At 34.1% G+C, this 18,772-nt stretch overlaps 1 protein-coding gene across 2 annotated transcripts in view; it reads right to left on the bottom strand.

Annotated features, from left to right (window-relative positions):
• The window catches only part of GramD1B (GRAM domain containing 1B), a 390,336-nt gene that overhangs the window by 233,380 nt on the left and 138,184 nt on the right, over nt 1-18,772 (bottom strand). For both annotated transcript variants that reach the window (XM_090412772.1, XM_090412773.1), the window contains one exon: nt 2,419-2,522. In XM_090412772.1, coding sequence (XP_090268898.1) covers nt 2,419-2,522 — 104 coding nt within the window. The remainder of the gene's footprint in view (nt 1-2,418; nt 2,523-18,772) is intronic.

Here is an 18,772-nt window from a genome sequence, read left to right as displayed (position 1 = left end):
ACCAATGGTGCAAGACATGCATTTGCACAGAGCGGTAAATTCCTAGGGGTGGCCTTGATCTTAACTCCTCCACTTTAAAGGCTCACAGTTCTACGATTCCTTTTCGGAATCTTCTATTAAAATGCCTACAACTGTCACATAAAAACTTAATTTCCTAAGAACAAAATTTCTCTGTCTGCGTTCTTAAACTTCCATTAGTTCTCTCTTGTTTTCTCCCTGTTACTCGATACCAAATACTCTCCTTGTCAGCTGTCAATCACGCATCAAATTGCTCAGCGAGCATGCACACTCCATGAAAGAAGCTAAGTATAATGGCTGACATATTGTCTCTGTTAGCGACAAGAGAATGTCTTCATAAAACACGACACTTAATAATTTTAAACTACAATAAAATTTCTAAAAGTAGCACAACTATCCAAATTCAGTAAGTACATAAATTTTTAACTGCTTTACATTTCATTTTGACAAATAACATCAATAACGGGCACATCATCACAAGTGCCGACAATACGTGCTATGAAACTAAAACTAATAATATACATAACAGAGAAACAGTTGTAAAAAGATTCATAATTATAAATTATGGTTATTTTTACAGAAGGATTAGGAGAAAGTGATTTAGCAGTGAAAGTGCACTCTCAAACTGAATTGTATTAGCAGTCATAGGAGAAACAGAATGAAGGCCTCTGTTTATGCAATGAAAGAAGTCCATTAATGACAAGTTTCTAGAAAAAACTACAAAATCATGCCTTTCTGATAATACAAGTGCTCATCTTGTGTTAGTAGATGACCTGAAATATTACTGACAAGTTTATCCATGTCAAAAATAACATTATGAATACTAGTCCTCAAAGCAGTTTACAAGTGAATCAAACTAATGTTTTAAATTAATACAATTTGAATTAAAAACATGATGGAATGAAGCTGATGAAATATGAAGAATAATATTGAAGAAATCAGCCATAAAACAGTTGTTTTTTTTTTTCTTAATTTTTTGCTTCATTCAGTTGATACATTAAAAGAGACCTACAAGACCTCATATAAATCTGATATGGAGACTGAAAAACTTCTTTAATTCTAAAGCAGGTAGGAATAATCTCAGCTATCTTACAATGTTTTAGAAATATTATTCTGTTAATGTATTTAGCCTTCTTCACTAAAAGCTTGCTGTATTTATCTCATTTTTTGAAGTAGACTCTCCATAAAGCCAAAAATTTGTTTCAAGATTGAAATACCATGAGAAGGCATACTAAGAATAAAATACAATAACAGAAAACTCACATGGAAATGTCATATTCTGCAAGTCTGAAGTGTTCCAGTTTGAGTCTTTTAGAGAAAGATTGAAGTCCTTCATGAAAGCAATTATTTTATGGGACACAACTTATAAAAAAATAGTTGTGAAACCCTGTATCACCATCGAAAATCTGAACAGCAAATAATGGTCCAAAATTATCCCTATTATGGGAAATATCTTCACACATACCATAGGCAATAGTTTTCTTGTATTTTTCTTTTAAATTAATTAATACTTGGTCTCTTATTTAAACAATTATAAATAAGTGGATTTTTATCTAAATACTAAGCATTAGAAGGGAGCTTAATTTTGATGTGTTAAAATTATTTCAGTGATTATTTGGATAACTATGGGTTCATTATCTACCATAAAGAACTTTTTCTGAGCTGTGATGTTTAGATAAGTATGGGGGTAACACATAAAGCACTACCAATGGCAGTACCTGCAACGAACTGTTTTTTGAACTGTGGGGTTTCAGCAATCAATTACTGTAAACATTAGGTAGTATTCCATCTGGCATGGCACCCATTTTCACATCTATTGCCATGGCACAGCTTTTAGACATTGCTGTTGAATAAATTAAGTGAAAACAAATTTTCACCCAGTAAATGAACAATTTTACATTATTAATTATTTTGTCATCTGCTGATAAATTCGGGTCACTACAGTGAATGTTCTGAATTTTCATTGTTGGCAATAGCAACGAGCTTAAAACAGCACTGTTGATGTGGGACTTCGGATAGTACTTATTTTGGTAGTATTAATAACAGCACACTGTTTCATTATAGTGGCATTTGCTACAGGGAGTGTTTACTGTTTCTTATGAGTATCTTAGTTGTTCTCTTACTGGAAATTTATTAGGTTTAAATGTCTCATTACCTCAAAAAATTCTTTGAATTATACAATATTAAAATGTGTAAACTTATCAATGTATAAGCTTAAATGACTTTTATTGCAACATAATCAAACATGTTATTTTCTAATTAAAAAAAAAAGTTATAGAAATTTTAGAGTAATTATTTGGACAATGGATCAAGTGTTAACTAATAAATAATTACTCTAGTTAGATGATCAAGAAAATAAACATTCATTATTAGAGAAATTTTAGTTAGAAGTAAACTCACAAAAGTTTCCCAGCGAAAGATGTTGGCATAAAAACAAATGTAGTTTTGTGATACATACAGTCTTCCATGAACAAGGATATCTTTCTGCAAGGCACATGAATAATCTGGAAACAAATAAGAAGAAGAAACTAAGCTTTATAATGATAATGGATAATAAATAATATTACCTATGAAAAATATCACTACTGCCTGTAATATTAATATTTTTGAACTAATACTTTGAATAATATATCTTAAAATTTTACAGCTAATTTCAGAAGGTTGTTATAAAAGCAAAATGAAACTTACTGATGAAGTTGTCTATTTAAATTATTCAAGAGTAATTAAGGTCACAAGGCAAATGAATTTATGTCCATAAAGTGTGTTATTTGGCGAGCAAATATGACCTTTGAAATGAGAGATGCACTGGTATTGCATTACTTTGAATATAACAACCCCAGAACTTATGCTTGCTGTTTTAACATTAGTGCTTTTAATTAAGGGTTTCACTAGCCTAACAAATGATAATTTTGCATATATTTTTTGCATATTTTGCAGTTTATATGCTTTTGCAGGATGAAAAACTTGGGTTTCAAGGAGGAAAATGGTGTTACCATTGTACACGCTAGTCAATTCACCTTCAGTTGAAAAATCCTTTTTAAAGATTTCTTGCATCATAAACAGAATTTGAACAAAGATCTTTTCTAGATTCACATCAACCAAAGGAAAAATGTCACATCTTCTTCCTCACCGTGGTACAGAGGTGTTTAAATATGATGATCTGGCCTGAATGACGAAACAACATTAAAGACAAGTGTCATACAAAGCATTTTACCATAAAGCAATAGTTCCTGGACAGACTGAAGCAAATCCACTTACATTTGGTTTCCCTCTGTATAAACAAAATAAGTGCATAACAAATTAGCACTTGGTCACACAATTAAGAAAAACTTAAAAACTTGAAAAAACATTCTCTATTCTATAAATACTGTGATGCTACTTTGTCATCACCATCATAGAAGGCCAAGTAATTATACCTGAAAGACCATTTTTTGAGAAAAGATCATTCTGATTGAAATAAAAGGTATTCCAAGGATTGTTACTGGACTCCTCAGCATGAACAGACCACAAGGAAGATAAGCTATAGTGAAATCCTTTGAATTTGATTTTCTGAAATAGATACATAGTTTCAAATACTTCATCAGGTCTTGCTCTGCTTGAGGACTATAATTAATGACACAACTCTAATGGACAAATTCAACACATCTACTATTGTTGTTACGACATAGTGATACTGATTCAGACATCTCAACATAACATTTTTCCATCACTTTGATCATCTAGGCAACTACTGACTTCTGCAAATGTTGGCCAAACTAGAGAAAGTGCCACTATCTGTCTTTATGAATATAAATACAATTAGCACCTACACTGCAGTCATTTTGGAATTGCAGACCATGCCATTGATTCAGATCATTGTATTCGGTGGGACAAAAAAACCTCTTTATTATAAAGATGTAGATTTTATTAATATTATTATTAATGCTACTCCAGGGAGTCCAAAAGGGGAGAGGGAGGCATTTAGGTGCTCATATTTAAATAATTATCATGTATCTCTTTTGAACATGTTTACTGAAGATGTACTCACAACTTCTAATAGTATCACATTCCAGACACTCGCTACGTACCATAAGAACCTGGACCTCAAATGTTGTCTAACATCTAACAACACTTGTAGCAACTTCCAGAGATGACCCCAAGTTTCACCTTCACAAACCATAACCTGCAAAACATTACTTGTGTCTATACTATAAGATCGCTCACCAATTTGCATGTTTCTATCATATCTCCTCTCTTCTGTATATTCCTTAAATGTTGAAGACCACATTCCATCAATCTCTCCTCATATGCACATTCAATTCCATGAGCCAGTTATCATCTTGGTCACTCACTATTGAATCTTTTTAAGTATCTCCCCCATTTCCTTGAAACTCAAGTGACCATGTCTATGGGCAGAAGTTCAGATATGGTCTTATCGTAACCTTATAAACTGTGAAAATAATTTCTTTATTCCAACAGGTTAGTATTCTCTTTAATGGTACTATTATCTGATGCGATGACAAAAACACATTAGTAATGTGGTCCCTAAACTTAAACTCTATCCACAATAATTTTTAACTCTAGCTTCACTATTTCCAATAAATTCCTGTTAATACAATAGTCTGCTTGCAGCTTGCAACGTCCTCCAACCAAAATACAGAGCCTTATATAGAAAATTTCTTACCTTTGGTATACTATATGTTAAAAGATACCAAGCAATTTTATAAACTTGGTTTTAAAAGTAAAGTAAGCAAACAGACAAGTAAGTCAAGTTTATGCCTGAACTATGTTCAGGTCTGAGGCAACTCGTGGTAAAGGGTCAAAGCACCTTCTGGCAACTTGTATAGGTAAAATTTATAAGCTCTGCATTACTTCAACCTTGTCATCTCTGGGTCTGGCTCCCACTGACGAGACCTCAATAAAGGTCGAAACCAGACTGGGTAGTAGCCCTTTCCTTTAATGCATAGCATCATACATCTCTGCAAGAGGATGTGCTTTGTATTAGTGGAGATACTAAGGGAAAGTGATCAGAGCTTACTCTACCTTTACCACGAGTTGCCTCAGACCTGAACATAGTTCAGGTGCAAACTTGACTTACTTATCTGTTTGCTTACTTGGGAAAAAGGATTAAAACCAAGTTTATAAAATTGCTTGGTATCTTTAACGTATAGAGCCTTATACTTGTTCAACAGTAACATTGAACATTCATTTTCATTTGCCCAGAATCAATCCAATATAGTAAATCAACCTGCGGGTATTTTGTATCAGCAACATTCTTTGCCACTCTTATCTTAGCCTCATCAGCAAATAACTATAACTAGACTTACCATAAAATTTTTTTATCAAACCGGGACATTTTTGAGAGTTTGCTCAAAACAGAAAGTAACGCCTTCTACGCTAAGTACTTATGATTCAAAAGGCTAAATAACGAAGTGGATAACAAAAAACAATATTTTGTAGTAATAATTTTTAATTACTCTTAACTGAACATAACTTATTATTAAAAAGTTATTAATATTTATCACTAGCGTGAACTTTCTTTAAAAATTCTTTGTTATTTTTAATTGCGTCAAAAAATTCACTACAATTTAGTTCACTATTAAGTTTGCAGTGCAATACAGCTTTTACTGTTGATTCAGCCATTCTACCTCTTTCTTCAGACCATATGTTATTCATTATTGAGAATATCCTTTCAACAGGTGAAGATGTGCCTGGCAGGCTGAAAATGCATTCTATAATTTGGACAAGATTGGGCAATGAAATGTTCTTTTCTTTGAAATGATTGAATAGTTGTATCCATTTTTCTTCGCAACTTGTATTTTTCAAAATGTCATAGTTTGCCGACCAAAAAGCTTTTGCAATCACCACTTCATCAAACAGTTCATCCATATTTATTGAATTATTTGCAAGATTTTCATTAATTTTTTCACCTGAAGCTTCAATTTCCAACCAAGTTAATTCATTGTTGTTTATCCAAGAAAAAGATTCTGCTCCACCAAAACTGTTTTCCCAAAGCTCAATGCAAGAAAGACATCGGTCATAAAATTTTGTAAACTCTTGTAGTATTGTATTAATACTTCCATTATTTTCCAGTATTCTAAAAAGCTTTTTTGCTTCTTGAGGTATAAATTTATTATCATGCCTTTCCTCAAGATTTGTTTTTAATTTTCTAAGTTAAATGACAATATCTGTTGCACTCACTTTTGTACTTTCCATAATCAAGATAGATTTGTTAAACAATTTGAGTTGCCCGTGCACAAACCACAAATACATTTCACCACAATCATTATCAAAGAACTGTTTTATCATCACCGGACAGTGTTCTTGTGAAATAAAATATGATTTCAGTCCCTCATAGATTTCAAGTATTCTGTAAATAGCTGAAAGTAGCTAAAGAAAACGGGTGTTGCCATGTTGAAGAACCTTTTTATACTCTACATCTACAAATTCACAAACGCTTTTAGTTGAGTGACTTGAACCAAATAAATATTGGAAATATTTATAAATTTTGACTACTAAAGCTTCTATTTCGATAGATAGAACATCAATTGCAGTTTGAATGCAGTTGTAAACGATGTGAGCACTGCAACCAATGCCCACAATATTTCTTCCTAGTTCCTTCTTCAATCGACTGTAAATACTGTTTTCTCCTCTCCGTTTTACACCTTTTACACCCCCAAAATTGGTATTGCAGTTATCTCCACAAAATCCAATAATTTTTTTTTGTTATATTATGAGTTTTCATAACTGATATCAAATGGTTTGTCAGTATTTCTGCAGTTTCACCGGGAAATGATTGAAAGCCTAAAAGTTTAACTTTTACTCCATAATCTGGTGCAAAATACCACACAACACATGGCACAGTTTTCATTTTTTTCCTGTTGGAAGAATCAATTGATATCATCACAAAATTTGTTTTGTTTAAATCTTCACAAAGTTGCTGAAACAACAGTAGCTCAATCACATTAATAATGACAGCTTCACATTTTGTTCTACCCAGTCTAAACTTTGTTTCAAAAAAAAAAACTTTGATATCAATTTAGATGAACAATTGGCAGATTTTTCATCTAAATTGATATTTAAAGAACTGTATCTAAATTGATATCACTTAAAGCTGAGATTGTGAATAGCAACATGAATTGCAAAAGTTGCTTCTTTAGCAACTATTAAAAATTCTTTGTCACTTGGATCAGCACCTTTAAAATATGACAATATCTTTGAGGAAGTTTCTGCCGCTGCTAGACTAACCTTATGTTTCGCACATGGCAAGTGATTTTTTATCCGAATGCCCACCATGAGCCACAGAAAATTCTGAAGAGCACTGTTTACATTTCACTTTGTCAATATCACCACAAACTTTTTTCAAAAATGGATAATCCTTTTTTAATTCATCCATAAACACACAGTTTCTTTTTGGCATTTTGGGGTTAAATTAATTAAATGAAGTAAAAAAAAATCACGAACAACACGCCGAAAAGAAACACTGACTCGCAATCTAAACTCAACTAAGATTGTGCATGCTCAACAATGACTTGTGACGCAGCATACAGGCCAGAGTCAAAATGGGGTATTCGTGTCGCCTAATCATCATTTTCTCAGGCTGCACTTATTCTACTGCGTGTATATTCTGCACTTTTAAATTTTACGAAATAAGGACAAAATGACAAACTGGCCAGAACGCCGGGACCATACCTTCAAACCGTGATGTATGTTACGCCTAACTATAACTAGATATCATACTCAAAACCTTCCTCAATATGGAATCCATCAAATATCATGGCAAAATCCAGAAAAATCATTGAATATCCATTCCCCTCACCCAACTCAGTTTTCAGTCAATGACAAAGTGCGAGCAGATTGCTAAAGAAAGACATATCTTTAACAAAACTATGATGTTCTCTTAAGGGGGTGTTTAAGGGTTAAAGCTATATAACTCAGAGGAGACCTCCACATAGCCTTTAAAGGAATGTGGAGAACCAATCAGGCCTTCTGACCTAATGTCAAATCCTCACCTTCTCGTGGTTCACCCTGTTAGGTATCTACCTGGATACTGAACGAACGAGGATGGGCTGGCAATTCAGGATTTAGCCAACCAAATTGTATTCTTATTGACATAAACCAAAATAAAAAATGATGGTACAACATGGCAGAATTTCATGCTGGCTGGGGCGCTGCCCGGTTAAACGAGGCCCCCATTGTTTTTGCCAGGGAATCAGGGCAAACAGCGACGTCAGCTACTGGAACAAATTCTAAAACCGACTCTAACTCAAAATCATCAGAGTTCAAGATCAGTACTATTCACATAAGAATCCTGAATGGCAAAGAAATGGAGCTAGCTGAGGAACTGGATAACTACCAGATTGACATAATAGGGGTAACTGAAACAAAAAAGGAAAAAACTGGTGAAATCTTTCTGAGCAATAAATACAAAATGTTATATTCAGGCAATGACAATCAAAGAAAAGGAGTAGCAGCCATACTATTCAATACTAAATATGAGGCTAATCTTGAATGGCAGGCAGTCTCAAGTAGAGTGATGTAAGCAAAAACGAGAATGGGGAACTGGACAATGAGACTTATTTGTGCCTATGGTCCCACAGAAGGTTCTACTAAGGTAGAAGTAGAGGAATTTTTTGGGGCTTTAGAGAAAGCAACTGACACAATGAAAAAGGAAAAGTTGGTCCTTGTTGGGGATCTAAATAGCAGAGTAGGAAATGATTGTCAGACATACAAATATATTGGGAAAATTTGGAAAAAAAGAGCAAAGCTAATAATAATGGCAAATACATGTTGGATTTCTGCTCAGGACATGGACTGGTTATTACTAACACAATGTTCCAGCATAGAAATGTGCACAAATTCACATGGAGAGAAAAAGCAAGGCATAAGAAAAGTCTCATTGACTATGTTATTGTTTGATTCTTTATATGTTATAATTATATAAACATAAAAACTTATTCTGATTGTATGACCATCGGTTTAATACACATATGTACAAGAATGTCGACTAGTTTCACTAGCATACTGTCGAGCTTTGTCAAGACTAAAAAGGTGAAAGAAAATAATAAATGCAAAAAAAACGAAAGAATACAGAAAAGCGTTAACAACAGTTAGGCAGTAAAATTTGACAGCTCTTGTGATAATGTATGCATGAAGCGAGATGCTTCAGTCATTATTGTGAATATGCGTTACATAGTTTTTGGAGTACTATAGTTCTGCTATACTTAATGAATTAATCAGATTTTTCCATATATCTTTCAATACTGCTCCTTGATTTCTGTTCAGGTTATTACCTGCTCATAGGACCACTGCTGCTTCTTTGAAAATTCGGCATCTGTAATTGTCTTCTATATATGGCATTGAGCTGTTTTCCCAGTATATTGCATGGTTAGAAGGTTGAGAAGTGATGCGCTAAACCTGAGATATCTGACCTGTTGTGATTTACATCTCCAACATGTTCTTTCTGTCTAATTTCCAGGCTTCTTGAAATTTGGCCTATGTAGGAAAGTCCACAACTGCATGGTATTCTATAAACCCCTGCATATTTGTAAAAAGGAACGCTGTCTTTAGGGGATCTTAAAAACTGTGTGATGGTTGCAGTCGGTCTGAACAGAACTGATGCTGTAAGGCTTCAACATTCTAGCAATTTTAGTGGATACTGAACCAACATAGGGGATGATAACAGATGAAACATACTGAGTTGCTATCCTTTGTTGATGGAGGTTATTTTTATAAAGCAATTTGTTGATTATTTTTAGTAGATACCCATTTCGAGAAAGCGATTTCAATATTTGAGAAAGTTCTGTATGTACATCTTGCTCGTCTGTGACTATCTTTTGGGCTTTATTTCGTAACATATGGATGATGCTGTATTTTTGTGTATGATGATGATTGGAAGTAAAATGCAGATACCATCCAGTGTCTGTTGGTTTTCTATATATAGTAAGTTTAATATTATCATTCTCTTGTCTTTTGACCAGTATATCTAAAAAAGGAAGTTGTTGATTGTTTTCCAATTCTAAAGTGAATTTGATTTTGTTATGAACCGAGTTGATTTTATTTAGGAACACATGTAAGCTTTCTACTATTTCTTTCCTAATGATAAAAACATCATCTACATATCTCCACCAGACTGATGGTTTTGGAACAATGTTGGTAATAAATTCCTTTTCTAATTTCTCCATGAACAAGTCCGCACATGGGGGTGACAGGGGACTGCCCATGGCTAGACCTTCCAATTGTTGATAAACGATGTTGTTGAGTTCAAAGAAATTGGAATTCAGGCAGTGTTGGAAAAGTTGTGTGATATCCCTAGGAAAGAGATCTTTTATAATGTCTATGACCTCCTCAACTGGAACGTTCGTTAATAAGGAGACCACATCCAGACTGGCTATTATGTCTGTTTTTGATAGTTTAACGTTCTTGAGTTTCTCAACAAAGTGTTGAGAGTTCCTTAAATAAGACTCTGACAAGGTGTGATATGTGGGGGAGGATCTGCCATCAACTATAGACAAAGTGAAACTTCTTCTTTATGCACTTTGGGTGCACCATAAAGGTGAGGTGTTATTGGATGTGAAGATTTTAGTTTTCTTTTTAACTTTTCAGGCCAACTATTCATATTACGAACTAGAAGGTTTGTCTCGTTATGGTTAGTCATGGTTGATTCTTTGTTAAGTATTTTGTACGTGGAACGGTACGATAGTAAATTGTTGATCTTACTAATATCTCTGGAGTTCAAGATGACTGTGGAGTTCCCTTTGTCTGCTTTAGTAATTATTATATTTTTGTTCCTTTGTAAGTTCCGAATAGCCTTTCTATCATAGGGCATGGTGTTTAGTTTGCGTGGTTTTGCTGTGGCAAGGATGATTGTGCTTTGGAATCTAATGATATTAGCTATAGCCTCCAGGATAAAGATAATTTTTCAATACCACAAATGAAGTCCATTTTTGGTATATGGTTGGAAGCAATTGAAAAGTTGAAACCTTTCTTTAAAATTTCGGATTCTTGTTTAGAAAGGCTGTAATCTGACATGTTAAAAACCACTTTATCGTCTGGGAGACAGTTATTAGAATTGTATTTTTTCTTATAAAGTTCTTAAAATTTTTTTATTTGAGTAATTTTGCTAGACTGAAAAGTTTTTTCGTAACTATTTTGTATCATGTGGTCTATAATGTTCCATGTTAAGTAGCCTAAACTGTTGGAAATATCATCAAAATTATTCCGGCATTTGTTATGAACCGAGTTGAGTTTATTTAGGAATACATGTAAGCTTTCTACTTTTTCTTTCCAAATGTAAAAACATCAACTGCATATCTCCACCAGCCTGATGGTTTTGGAACAATGTTGGTCAGAATTTCCTTTTCTAATTTCCACACATGGTGGTGACAGGGGACTGCCCATGGCTAGACCTTCCAATTGTTGATAAAAATTTCAAAGAAGCAGCAGTGGTCCTACGAACAGGTAATAACCCGAACAGAAATCAAGGAGCAGTATTGAAAGATACATGGAAAAATCTGATTAATTCATTAAGTATAGCAGAACTACAGTATGCCAAAAACTATGTGACGCATATTCACAATAATGACTGAAGCATCTCACTTCATGCATACATTGTCACGCGAGCTGTCAAATTTGGTTGCCTAACCGTTGTTAACGGTTTACTGTATTCTTTCGTTTTTTTGCATTTATTATTTTCTTTCACATTTTTAGTCTTGACAAAGCTAGACAGTATGCCAGTGAAACTAGTCAATGTTCTTACAATCAGAATAAATGTTTATGTTTATTTAAGTATATAAAGGCCAAATATGAGTAGTCTAAATGGACACATGAAAAGTATGGTAAGTGGAGGTTTCTGTGGTTTAAAAGTTCATAAGGCATATTCTGGTAATTGGACCACATTTTTTTTTTTTTTTTTAATTAAGCTAAAAGCACAATAAAGAAATAAAACCCGACAAGTTTCGTAAGTCGTTTGACTTACATCTTCAGGGGTAAAAGGTAACTGAAAGTTAAAACAACAAAAATGAGAAATTAATAGTTCATACTATACAGTTGTAGCCGTCTGACTGTTTATAAAATTAAAAAATCAGAATGCAGATTCAAAGCAGTGCTAAATTTAAACAATGCTGGATGATGCCACGTTCTGTTGTTCATGATCATAATGTCCGAGGTCTGACTGAGGTATATTTTTTATCAAAGCTGACCAAACTTGATGTAGAATTAAGCCTTGGTTTTTATTGCATTGTTTTCATTGCTTTCAAAAATTACCCAAATAAGTTACATAAGAATATAAAATTTACTTTAGAACAAGAAGAACTTAGAAAACTTCCTTTTCTCGACATCCTATTAGAAATCAATGAAAAAGATAATAAACTTTCTTACTCAATATATAGAAAACCCACCAACACAGGAAGATTTCATAATGCGGCCTCACACCACCACCCTTCGCAAAAAATAGATCTAATAAAAACCCTGAGGGACAGAGCTTATAATATTTCCAGCACAGAAAAACAGAGAAATGAAGAATTGGAATATTTAACACAGATCCCCAAAATAAATGGTTATGAAACCAAGACTATCAAAAAAATCCTCCACACACCTCCTATAAGCATCCCACAGAAACAAGATTTCAAAAACGCCATCATGCTTCCATATATCAAGCATGTTACAGACAAGATTTCAAGATTTCTATATCCCCCGAAACCTCCACATCATCCTTTAAAATAACCAGGTGTTTATAAAATTTATTCTTCTTGCAGCATCTGCTACGTAGGCCAGACAGGAAGATCTGCGGAAATACGCATGAACGAACACCAAAAGGATGTACAAAACAGAAGGGAATACAAATCAGGTCTAGCTTTCCATACCACTGCCACTTGCCACAATGTACTCTGGCAGAAAACAAACATGTCTTATATAGAAAAAAACTGTTACACAAAGAAATTTAAAGAAGCTGCAAACATGCTTAGAATTCCAACATAATGCAATAAAAATCAAGACTTAATTCTACATCAAGTTTGGTCAGCTTTGATAAAAAATATACCTCAGTCAGACCTTGGAGATTATGATCATGAACAACAGAACGTGGCATCATCCAGCACTGTTTAAATTTAGCACTGCTTTGAATCTGCATTCTGATTTTTTTAATTTATAAACAGCCAAACAGCTACAACTGTATAGTACGAACTATCAATTTCTCTTTTTTTCTTGTTTTAACTTTCAGTTACCTTTTACCCCTGAAGATGTAAGTCAAACAAACAACTTACTAAACTTATCGGGTTTTATTTCTTTATTGTGCTTTTAGCTTAATAAAATAAAAAAAAAATAAAAATGTAGTCCAATTACTGGAATATGCCTTATAAAGTACGGTGCCTAGAAAAAGAAAAATGCAGAAAGGCAAAGTTATTAAACCATCTTACCTTCCTCAAGAGGTGTAGACAATTTTCCATCATCCCCAAGTTCTCAATCATCAAAGGATATATTCAGTCTAAACAAGCAAAAAGGATCTACCAAAAAAACTTCATTTGCCCTACTTAAAGAAGGGATCCAGCACACCAGGTACGAATTAAACATTATTGACCTTAAATGCCGGAATAATTTTGATGATATTTCCAACAGTTTAGACTACTCGGTGTGGAACATTATAGACCACATGATACAAAATAGTTATGAAAAAACTTTTCAGTCTAGCAAAGTTACTCAAATAAAAAAATTTTAAGAACTTTATAAGAAAAAATACAATTCTAATAACTGTCTCCCAGACGATAAAGTGGTTTTTAACATGTCAGATTACAGCCTTTCTAAACAAGAATCCGAAATTTTAAAGAAAGGTTTCAACTTTTCAATTGCTTCCAACCATATACCAAAAATGGACTTCATTTGTGGTATTGAAAAATTATCTTTATCCTGGCGGCTATAGCTAATATCATTAGATTCCAAAGCACAATCATCCTTGCCACAGCAAAACCACGCAAACTAAACACCATGCCCTATGATAGAAAGGCTATTCGGAACTTACAAAGGAACAAAAATATAATAATTACTAAAGCAGACAAAGGGAACTCCACAGTCATCTTGAACTCCAGAGATATTAGTAAGATCAACAATTTACTATCGTACCGTTCCACGTACAAAATACTTAACAAAGAATCAACCATGACTAACCATAACGAGACAAACCTTCTAGTTCGTAATATGAATAGTTGGCCTGAAAAGTTAAAAAGAAAACTAAAATCTTCACATCCAATAACACCTCACCTTTATGGTGCACCCAAAGTGCATAAAGAAGTTTCACTTTGTCTATAGTTGATGGCAGATCCTCCCCCACATATCACACCTTGTCAGAGTCTTATTTAAGGAACTCTCAACACTTTGTTGAGAAACTCAAGAACGTTAAACTATCAAAAACAGACATAATAGCCAGTCTGGATGTGGTCTCCTTATTAACGAACGTTCCAGTTGAGGAGGTCATAGACATTATAAAAGATCTCTTTCCTAGGGATATCACACAACTTTTCCAACACTGCCTGAATTCCAATTTCTTTGAACTCAACAACATCGTTTATCAACAATTGGAAGGTCTAGCCATGGGCAGTCCCCTGTCACCACCATGTGCGGACTTGTTCATGGAGAAATTAGAAAAGGAATTTATAACCAACATTGTTCCAAAACCATCAGTCTGGTGGAGATATGTAGATGATGTTTTTATCATTAGGAAAGAAATAGTAGAAAGCTTACATGTGTTCCTAAATAAAATCAACTCGGTTCATAACAAAATCAAATTCACTTTAGAATTGGAAAACAATCAACAACTTCCTTTTTTAGATATACTGGTCAAAAGACAAGAGAATGTTAATATTAAACTTACTATATATAGAAAACCAACAGACACTGGATGGTATCTGCATTTTACTTCCAATCATCATCATACACAAAAATACAGCATCATCCATATGTTACGAAATAAAGCCCAAAAGATAGTCACAGACGAGCAAGATGTACATACAGAACTTTCTCAAATATTGAAATCGCTTTCTCGAAATGGGTATCTACTAAAAATAATCAACAAATTGCTTTATAAAAATAACCTCCATCAACAAAGGATAGCAACTCAGTATGTTTCACCTGTTATCATCCCCTATGTTGGTTCAGTATCCACTAAAATTGCTAGAATGTTGAAGCCTTACAGCATCAGTTCTGTTCAGACCGACTGCAACCATCACACAGTTTTTAAGATCCCCTAAAGACAGCGTTCCTTTTTACAAATATGCAGGGGTTTATAGAATACCATGCAGTTGTGGACTTTCCTACATAGGCCAAATTTCAAGAAGCCTGGAAATTAGACAGAAAGAACATGTTGGAGATGTAAATCACAACAGGTCAGATATCTCAGGTTTAGCGCATCACTTCTTAACCTTCTAACCATGCAATATACTGGGAAAACAGCTCAATGCCATATATAGAAGACAATCACAGATGCCGAATTTTCAAAGAAGCAGCAGTGGTCCTATGAGCAGGTAATAACCTGAACAGAAATCAAGGAGCAGTATTGAAAGATATATGGAAAAATCTGATTAATTCATTAAGTATAGCAGAACTATAGTATGCCAAAAGCTATGTAACGACATTCACAATAATGACTGAAGCATCTTGGTTCATGCATACATTGTCACGTGAGCTGTCAAATTTGGTTGCCTAACCGTTGTTAACGGTTTACTGTATTCTTTCGTTTTTTTGCATTTATTATTTTTTTTCACTTTTTTAGTCTTGACCAAGCCAGACAGTATGCTAGTGAAACTAGTCGACGTTCTTGTAACTATGTGTATTTAACCGATGGTCTTACAATCAGAGTAAGTTTTTATGTTTATTTAAGTATATAAAGACCAAAATCTGAATAGTCTAAATGTTATAATTATGTTATTGATGATAGTGATGTTTTCTCCCTAGTGAAGGACACCAGAGTGTACAGAGGATTTGAAAGTGGAAGTGATCACCATTTAGCCTTGAGCAGGATAAAACTGAATTTCATATTTAAAAGAAGAACACGTAAGAAAGTTTTAAAGCAAATAAAAGTTGAGCAGCTGTCAGATGTGAACTAGACTGAAATATCCAAACATTATTCAAGAAAAAAATGAAAGAGTTTGAGAACAGGAACCAAACCTTGGAGATTCAGGCAGAGAGGCATTGGTGAGGTTGTCTGTAAGGATAGAAAAATCAGAACTCCATGGTGGACACAGGAAGTTTAAGAGGCAGTGAAAGAAAAGAAGAAAGCATATCAAAAGTTCCTAGCAAATAAGTCAGTTTGTGCTCTTAGAGAATACAGACAAATGTAAGAAAGCTGAACACTGTGTAAAACTAGCTAAACAAAAGTCACGGTAAGAAAATAAATATTAAGGTGGCAAGATGTTCTGGAGGATGATGAAGAAGCTCAGAAATGGAGGAAAAAGTGTTGTAAAAAGAATTAAAGATGATAAAGGTGACATGAAAACAGGAGAAAAAGATATCCTTGAAGTATGGAGTAATGAAATGGAGGAGAGAGTTTTGTAAAAGGAATTAAAGATGATAAAGGTGACATGGAAACAGGTAAAAATAAGATAACAGGAGAAAAAAGATATCCTTGAAGAATGGAGTAATTACTTTGAAAAATTGCTAAATGAAAAAAGCAGTGATGACAGCACAGTGGTAAAAAACACTGACCAGGCATGCAGTCAGGAATACATATCCATACTTGAAGTGGAAAACGGCATCAAAAGCCTGAAATGTGGAAAGGCAGCAGGAATAGATGACATTCGACCAGAAATGCTCAAGTATGGAGGTATAAAAGTCTTACAGTGGCTGCACTGCATAGTTCAGAAAGCCTGAACAGAGGGATGAATTCCAGATGATTGGAGTCGAACTCTCATTGTACCCATATATAAAAAGGGAAATAAAACTGAATGTGAGAATTACAGAGGTATTTCTCTACTGAGTGTTCCTGGTAAGATATATGCAAGTATACTTGAGAAACGGTTGAGAAGGATTGTGGAAGAGAGGCTTGGTAAAGAACAAGCTGGATTCAGGCCAAATAGAGGCTGTCAGGATCTGATTTTCACTTTATGACAGATAATTGAGAAATCATGGGAATATAACAAAGATCTGTATTGAAGTGTTGTAGATCTGGAGAAGGCATATGACAAGGTGACAAGAGAGAAACTATTCGAAACACTACAGTTATATGGTGTCAATTGGACATTATATCAAGCAATACTTAGTTTTCATTTGAGTTGTAAGTCATCAGTTAGAATTGAAGAAAGGTGGTTTAATGTTAAATCTGGTGTCAGACAAGGATGTACATTGTCCCCACTGTTATTCATGATCTATATGGATCACATTATGAAGGAAAGGAGTATTAAACCTGATATCAAAATTGGAGATGTTACTCTCAGCTCTTTGCTTTATGCAGACGATGTTATACTTCTAAATAAAGCCGCTACAAGTCTGCAAGATTCCCTGACTAAAATGAATAACTCTTGAAATAGATGTGGTACGAAGTCAGCATTAAAAAGACAATGACAATGAAAATAGGTAGAAATACTGAATATATCAACTGAATTGTGAATGGAGAACTTATAGAACAAGTAAAACATTTCAGCTACTTAGCCACAATTTTTAGTGGAAATAGACAACAGAATCAACAAAGCCGGTATGGCAGGAAGCCAACTGAATAAATTTATATGGAATAAAAGAGATATTAGCCAAACCATCAAATTAGCTATATATAAGAGAGTATTCAAGCCAATTTTAACTTATGGATCTGAGAGGTGGATCACAAGTAAAACACTTGACCAAAGACTAGAGACTGCAGATATGAGAATCCTGAGAAAGATTAGAGCCACACACATATGGCATCAATGGCAATATTATATTAAAAACGAGGATATTAGGAAAGAACTCGACATTGTCGGCATCCAGGAATGCGTTAGCAGATCTAATCTCAGGTGGTATGGTCACTTAAACAGAATGGGAGAGGAAAGATTAGCAAAACAATTGTTCTCTGCCAGGTTGGCAGGAAAAAAACCAGAGGAAGACCAAGATATAGGTGGATTGATATAGTAAAAAGTGCCTAAGAAGATAGAAATAAAAGATCTGATAATATTGGAGTCTTGACATGCAACAGACTGATTTGGAGGAAAATTGTAGATAGGAAGTTAGTAATGATGTAAATTTTTCATGTAGTACTATCATATCCTGTACACCCCTTGAGGATATATATATCAGGAATTTGATGATGGTGATGATGATGATGATGATTTTGTTCTCTTATAGAAGATCCTATCTACCCACCTGTGTATGTAAGCCTTTCAAATACCTCGATGCCCAACACCATAGATACTAAATGGTCTATAATTATAATGTACTGCATCCATCTTAGATATACAGTATATGAAATTATCTGGCTTTTCTTCCACTCATGAATCTTGCATTGCATTTGCCGAAACTCAAAATGTACAAACAGGTCAGGGATATTGCTCTCTTTTTGCATATTCCTTCATCCCATTGCACCAATATTCCATCCAGTCCAGCTGTCCAACTACTCATGCACTGTTTTTTCTACTATACAATTTCCGATGCCAAGGCAATGCCTTGAATCTCTTTACAGTTTACTATAATCACATGCCTTACAGTTTTACATAAGTGATTTCATTGTCACTTTTTTAGTCAAACCACATGGTCACTCTCATCAACTGAAGGCACAATGGTCAACTCATTTACAAATATTTATAAAATTTGATTCTTTAAA

This window comes from Typopeltis vanoorti, chromosome 23 (genome assembly GCF_054136105.1).
Source record: "Typopeltis vanoorti isolate ZY-2024b chromosome 23, IOZ_Tvanoo_1.0, whole genome shotgun sequence".
NCBI classification, from domain to species: domain Eukaryota; kingdom Metazoa; phylum Arthropoda; class Arachnida; order Uropygi; family Thelyphonidae; genus Typopeltis; species Typopeltis vanoorti.
Note: the sequence above shows the minus strand (reverse complement) of the source record. Positions and strands in the feature narration are given on the sequence as shown.